The sequence below is a fragment of the Entamoeba nuttalli genome, assembly GCF_000257125.1.
Source record: "Entamoeba nuttalli P19 unplaced genomic scaffold asmbl_5226, whole genome shotgun sequence".
NCBI classification, from domain to species: Eukaryota; Evosea; order Mastigamoebida; family Endamoebidae; genus Entamoeba; species Entamoeba nuttalli.
This window is the reverse complement of record NW_008577318.1, coordinates 1-7,585: the sequence shown is the minus strand read 5'-3', so window position 1 is coordinate 7,585 and position 7,585 is coordinate 1. Positions and strand designations below refer to the sequence as shown.

At 23.3% G+C, this 7,585-nt stretch overlaps 2 protein-coding genes across 2 annotated transcripts; one reads left to right on the top strand and one right to left on the bottom strand.

The window, feature by feature from the left end:
- Positions 1-2,486: 2,486 nt before the first annotated feature.
- Positions 2,487-3,757, bottom strand: ENU1_124210 (calmodulin-dependent calcineurin A subunit,gamma isoform, putative; the record flags this gene model as incomplete). Its single annotated transcript, XM_008859896.1, has 2 exons — positions 2,487-3,291; positions 3,348-3,757. The coding sequence occupies 2 exons, from the start codon at positions 3,755-3,757 to the stop codon at positions 2,487-2,489; spliced, it is 1,215 nt and encodes a 404-aa protein (XP_008858118.1).
- A 1,525-nt stretch (positions 3,758-5,282) lies between these two features.
- Positions 5,283-7,166, top strand: ENU1_124200 (metallo-beta-lactamase superfamily protein; the record flags this gene model as incomplete). Its single annotated transcript, XM_008859895.1, has 1 exon — positions 5,283-7,166. One exon carries the CDS (start codon positions 5,283-5,285, stop codon positions 7,164-7,166), a length of 1,884 nt encoding a protein of 627 aa, XP_008858117.1.
- Between the last annotated feature and the right edge of the window lie 419 nt (positions 7,167-7,585).

The window sequence follows — 7,585 nt, the reverse complement described above, 5'->3', positions numbered from 1 at the left end:
ATCAAATCCATATTGTTGGTATCTTCTTTTAGCTTTAGAAACAGCTTCTCTTATAACACTTGTCATATTTTTTGAATATTTAAGTTTTCTAAATTATTTAGTTCTTTCTTGTCGTTTGTTTTTGTTTTAATTTTTCTTTTCCTTTTTTTAATGACTTATTTATTATTAAAATATAGTTTGTTGTTATAGTCTTACAAAAAATTGTATTTCTTTTAATCATATATTTTTAGTTTTCTCTTTTTCTTTGACTAACATCTTTTTGAATTTTTTAATAAAATATTTTTGATTTATTTAAAGAACATTTTTGTTGTTGTCATTTTTCTAATCCATCAAAAACAATCTTTCAAAACTTCTGCGTTTGAATAGAATTTATTTCGTAGGAAAGTCATTCCTTGTAACAATTTTTCTTTGGATCTTATTTTTTTAAAATATAAATAAGTTTCTTTTTTGAAAGTTCATTGTTAAAAATTTTTAAATTAACTTTCTATAATAAAAAAATTATTTTTTTTTCTTGTATTAAATTATGTTATTATTAAAAAGATGAGTGGCAAAATAATTATTCAACCCCATAATTTATTTTACCTTAAAAGATTATTTTCATTTATTCGAATTTTTTTTATATTTTTGAAAAGCTTTCATACCCGTTGATATTTCTAGAAAATATTCAATTAAATATGTTAAAGCAACATAAAAAGATGTAGTACTAAGTTAAAATGAGAAATTTATTCACTTTAACCATCAAATACATCATATAATTCTTTTTTATTTTACTAAATTATTACAAAATTTCAAACAAATCATTTCTATTCATTTCTTTCAAATAAATAACTCTCATAATAACTATAAAATCTTTTAAAAACAAAGTCACTATCCAATATTAATTAAAATATTCAAGATAACAATATTAATAAATAGTCATCGATTAATATTCCATCGTTAAAAAAAAGTTATAAAATTAGTTGAAACAAAACATTAAGATATAACAAAAAATAAAACACAGAAATATTTTTATTATTTTGGTTTAAAAGATGTATTACATGAACAAAGCACCTTTTTCTTCTTACTCAATGAAAGATAAATTAATACACAGCAAGAAAATGTTCAACATAAATTACTTGTATGAGAAAAAAATAAGGAAAAACAACATATTAAAATAAAAATGATACACATTATTATACAAATTCTCTAAAAATACTTAAAGAAGGATTTTATTAAAAAAACGTATTCTATATTAAGACTGAGATGGTTGAATGTAAAGATAAAAATATTTTAAAGTTATGAAAAGATTTAGAATATTTCACTTATTTAAAAAATTTCAATATCACCCATTAAATTTCAATTTAGATGATTTGTTAAATTGATAAAAACTGAAAATAGAATAAAATTATAATGAGTAAAAAAAAATCTATCGAGAACAATAAAATAAATTATAACTAATAATTTTAAAGAATTTAATATATAATTTTATTAATATTTTTTTATAGGCATTATAAAACTTTGAGTTTAGTATTATTTAGCTGTATTAATTGGAGAAGAATTTATTTGGTATATTGAACTAATCTAATTTTTATAACCTCTTTTTAAATTTTTTTTCAAATTACACTTATTATTCTTACAAAACAACTTATACATATTGATAAATTATTAAACTTTAGAATAATTAATGTGTTGTAGATATGAATTAAGAGAAGCTGCCAGTAAATTATCTTCAAAAGAAAAAAAATAAACAAAACAATTGAAAATACAATAAATAAGAATAAAAAATAAATTGAAAATTAATATGAGTAGAGTCATAAACCATTTATAAATAACTTTAACTAAAAAGATATATAAATATGTTGTACAAATAAAAAAATAAGTATTAAAATACAAAAGTCAATGTAATACGAACGAGTTATCATCTGTTTAATGAATTAGAAAATTTTTAACACTACCTAAAATTAATTCATTCAAAAATAATTGTTCATAGAAAGTAATAGAAGATAATAATAATTATAAAAGGAAATAAGAAATAGAAATATAACAGAAAATGATCAAAGTGACACTCAACAAATTATGAATATTATTACTCTTGGTTTTTTTAAGAAAATATATTCAATAAATTTACCAATTCACTTAGTTTAAATAAAGTAAATTACAAGATATTTCACCATATAAAGTAATGACCAATATTAATGAATGAAATTAATACAAACAAAGAATAATAAGAAAATAAAAAGAGAAATAAAAAATCATAAACAATATTTATAAGTTATTTTCTCAATTAATTATTATAAACAAATATCCTAAAGAACATTTTATAAGAACAAAGAATGAAACAATACTATTCAGTTCTTATTTTTAGTGATTTACAAATAATAAACAATGTTAACAAATAGAAGGAAGAACAAAAAGAAATTCTCCACTTAAATTATTTTTATTGCCTAGTATAGAAAATTAATAAACAACAATTACATAAAAAACGATTAAAGTTAAATTCAAAACAATCAGCAGCTCACATTTGAACCAATTATTTTTTCAAATAATGAAGTTTCACCAAAATTTAAAATGTATTCTTTAACAACAAATCCCTTTGTAACAGTCTTAAAAGTCTTTGTAATAAAAGAATCATCACTAATTTGAATATATCCACCAACATTACAACATTCACCCATATAATTTGGAGCACTAAATACAGTACAAAGTAAAGGTGTTTCTTCTACTAAATAATACATACATTGATAACCAGAATTAACATATTGATGACCACGAATTATGGTTGTAATATTATTTTTTTCATTAAATTGTTTTAAAGCAGAATAACCAATTTTATGTCCATACCTTCTAACCCAATTAGGAACAAAAGTGGTTTCAAACCAAGGAACTACTCTGTTTATTGCTTGCTCATTGAAATACAGTTTTAGTGATTGTTTAATAAATGGGAAATGACTATGTTGACATGAACTTAAATGAGAAGTAATTGATGTATCACCTATACTAACAGAAAATATTTCATCTTCATTTAAAGGATCAGACCATAATAAGTCTTCTAATGGTGAATCACGTGTTGGTTCACAAAATCTATTTAATTTATTAATATCATCTATTGTTTCTAATCTATCAGAAATACCTCCATGAACACAAAAATAACGAGAATGTAATGTAGAAACTAAACAACATAATGGAAGACATTGAAATGTATAAATAAAAGAATTATAAACGTCTTCATTGTATTTCATTAAACATTCATTCTTGAATTGGTTTTGAGTTGTTACAGAACGAGTTTCATGATTTCCACGTAAAATAATGAACCTTTAAAAGTTATTAACCAATAACAAGAATTATCTGTTTAAAATGAAATAACAAACTGACTTGGAAATACTACCTTTAATGAACATAATAACAAAAATAATTCTACTCCATAATCTCCTCGATCTACATAATCTCCTAAACAAACATAACGTCCAGATGAAACTGTTGAAAAAAAGTTTAAAAGGTCATAAAATTGTCCATGTGTGTCACCAATAATAGTACATGGTGAATTTATTTCAACAACGTTTGGTTCTTGTTTAAATACTTGGCTTGCTCTTTGTAAAATATATGTCACAGCCTCTGTTGTAAATTTACCACCAAAAGAGAGGTGTTGAATTATGACTTGAATATCTAACACATCATTAATAACAATATCTTTTAATCCAAGTATGCTAGGAAATGAGAAAGGTATTTGAGAAATCAATAAATTGATTTCATTACACTGTTGGTGAACTGCAAAAGACATATATTTCTAAATCTATCAGGAAGGGTTTATTAATTGAACTATTTATATTTTTGTAATAAAGGAAAATAAGAAATAGTTCTTTTATATTTATTTTTTTACTATTTTCTAACATTAGACACATAATAGACAAATTCTTCTCTCATAAAAATATTTCTTTTTTTAACTTTCTTCAGAAAATATTTATTAAAAAAATGTAAAAACTATAATAAATAATAAATTTATTTATTTAAAACTATATTTATTAGAAAGTTGTTAGAAATACAAAAACTAAATTGAAAGTCAATGATGACAATATTCTGAACTAATGATTCTTCCTCATTACAACCACTTTTAAGAAATGAAGAAAGACAATATCCCTCTCAACACATTTTCAATCCCATTATCTTTAAATGAATTTAAACATATAAACGTTTCAATTATTTTTACCATCAAATCTCATTCCACTTATTTTACCATTTATTTGTAATGAAAATATAAATGTTCGTTTATCAAATATATATTTCCTATTTGTATTATTAATCTCTGCACACACCCAAATGTATTTCATTCGTCATCTTCTATAATGAAAAAGAAATAACTTTTATTAGGTATTATTTAGTCAAACATAGAGTTATTATTACTTCAACCTTCAATCCTACTATCAAATAATACATTTCCTAATTATGAAAGAATAATTTTATCCTTTTCTTTCTTTTTACTTGTTGATTAAGTTTAGTATAAATTTCAAATAGGAATTATTTTTCTTCAATAAGTACATTTTTTTTTTGATCCAAGTTCATTTTAATCCTTTTACTTTTTCATTCTGCGTATAGTGAAAATGGATATAAACAAATATTTCGTGATTATTTTATGTAATCATATACTTTTCATAATAACTGATATTACTTTTTAGGTTTTTTCCGAAAAGTTAAACCGAATTTTTATTGAGGTGGTTTAACTAATTATCACTTCTTTGACTTTTATTTTTTTTTTCATTTGGTTTAATTTATTTTCAAAAGATTTTGTTTTAATAACATTATTTTATTATTTTTTCTTTTATTGAATATGATTTATGTTGAAAACAATTATATTTAATATCATTTACATTTCATTTTAAAATAATATTATTTGTACAATTAAACACATCACTAACTCATTGAAGTCATTTTCTTTCAGATTCTATTACTTTGGTATTTGTGTTTATCATTTTTGTTGATTGAAAATAACAGCAACATTCTAAAAGTATAGCCTAACCCCAATTGATGTTTTAATTTAGTTGAATATTTTTATCAATGATGATTAAAATTATAAAGTCATTTCGTTAATAACAAAAAAACAAATCAAAGGTTTGAAATTAAAACCATAAAATTTATTTTTTTGTAACTGAAATTAATGTTTTACATAAAATGAACATTTAAATAAAATTGATATTTCTTGAACCTGTCTTGTAAAAATGCTTATGTATTATTTAAAAGATTCATTTTGTGAACCTTTAGAAGATTATCCTTTAAAGTTACGAAATATCAAAATGATATAAAAAGGAATAATGCAAGATCTTAATTCAATGGCTTGTCAATTCGTTAAAGAAGAGTTTCAAAGAATAAAGAACTTCTTGAATTTCGATGATAAACAAGACTATGAAGATGCTCATAGAGGTTTCATTGCTGATATTCCAGATGGAATAATTAAATCAGAGGATGGTTCTATTGTCTATAATATCAATGAAACAAACTTTTTAGAAGATGAATGTCCAGAAACAGTTAATCCAAGTCTTTGGAGACAATGTCAGTTAAATAGGGCTCATGGTTTATTTGAAGTTGTTAAAGGAAAAATATATCAATTCAGAGGATATGATATTGCTAATATGACTTTTATTAAAGGAGAAAAAGGATGGATTGTGATTGATACATTATGTAGTGTTCCAGGATGTAAAGCTGGTTTAGAGTTATTCAGGTCTCATATTGACAACTTACCTATCACAGCTGTCATTATCACTCATTCACATGGAGATCATTGTGGTGGATTAGAAGCAGTATTAGAAGAAAACACTATTGTCTATTGGCCAATGAATCTTAGAGAAGAATTTGTAAGTGAGAAAATGCTTGCAGGAGTTGCTATGGATAGGAGATGTGTTTATATGTTTGGGCAGAACCTACCTCAGAGTAAAGAAGGATTTATTGGTTGTGGTCTTGGTCAAGCAGGATGTCAAGGATCAAAAAGTCATTTAAATTGTAAAGAAATTATTGAAATTCATGAAAACAAAACTTATACAATCGATGGAGTTATTGTTGACTTTATCTTTACCCCAGGAGCAGAAGCACCAACAGAGATGATGATGTATTTCCCTCAATTAAAAGCTCTTTGTACAGCTGAGGAAATTAATAGATTAATGCATAATTTATACACCCCAAGAGGAGCTAAAGTACGTAATGGTAAATTATGGGCTGGGTATATAGATTATATAATTATGAAATATGGAGATGATATAGAAGTATCATTTGGAACTCATAACTGGCCAACATGGGGAAATAAAAAAATAGTTGAATATTATGAGAAACAAAGAGATATGTATAAATATCTTCATGATCAAACATTAAGAAATGCTAACTTAGGTTATACTCCTAATGAATTACCAGAACACGTTAAATTACCAGAGTCATTATCAAAAGTGTTTTATAATAGAGAATATTATGGAACTGTTAGTCATAATATTAAAGCACAGTACCAATTTTATCTTGGATGGTATGATGGAAATCCAGCCCATCTTAATGAATTAACACCAACAGAGCAAGGAAAAAAATATGTAGAGGTTATTGGAGGAGAAACAAGATGTATTGAATTAGCTCAACAGGCATTTGAAAAGGGAGAGTTTCAATGGGCAATAACTTTGTTAAATCATTTAATATTTGCTAACCCAAAAAATACTAAAGCAAGAGAATTAGCTGCTAACGTATATACTCAATTAGGATATTTACAAGAAAGTGCAGTTTGGAGAAATGAATATTTAACAGCTGCAATGGAATTACGTTCAAGTGAAATGAAGAATACAATTGCTATGCCACCAGGAAATGACATCAAACATATTAAAGAAAGTAGTCTAAATGATATTTTTGATGTATTTAGTGTTAATGTTGATCCAAATAAAATTGATGGATTAAATGAAGTCATCAATATCGTATGTAAAGAATCCAATGAAGCAATAAGTGTTGTAGTAAAAAATAATGTAATAAATGTAAGACAAGTAATTTCTAAAAATCCAACAATAACAGTTATATCTACAAAACAAAATTTATTAAATCTTTATTCAAAAAAATTAACTCAACAAGAATTTTCCAAAAATATCGAATTTAACGGAAAATTAGAAGGATTTTTCAAACTTCTTGAATCAATTACAATTCCATCTCCAATATTTGAAATCATTGAGCCATGATTTTTAATTAGACTAATGGAATAATATATTAATTATTGAATTATTCTTTTTATTAAAATTTGTTTTCAGCCAAAAAAAAAATTACTTATTAGATTTATCAACTATTTGATATTATGAATATTGCGGAGTAATTATTTCTTTTTTATTGTATTTTTATTTATAACTTATATTTATTTGATGTTACGTGAAAATTAGTCGATTATTTTATTATAATATTAGAAATGTTGTGTAAAACATTAATTCTTTCATATTTTTTGTTTGTTATTATTATTTTAAATATATTATTTTGAATGTTTATGTGTAATTTTAATGTTTTAATTCTTCTTACTGACTCTTTTGCATTATTTATTATTGTTATTATTATATTACAAATACCATTTCTACATCTTTTATTTCTCTATTATTTCTTATTTTCTCTT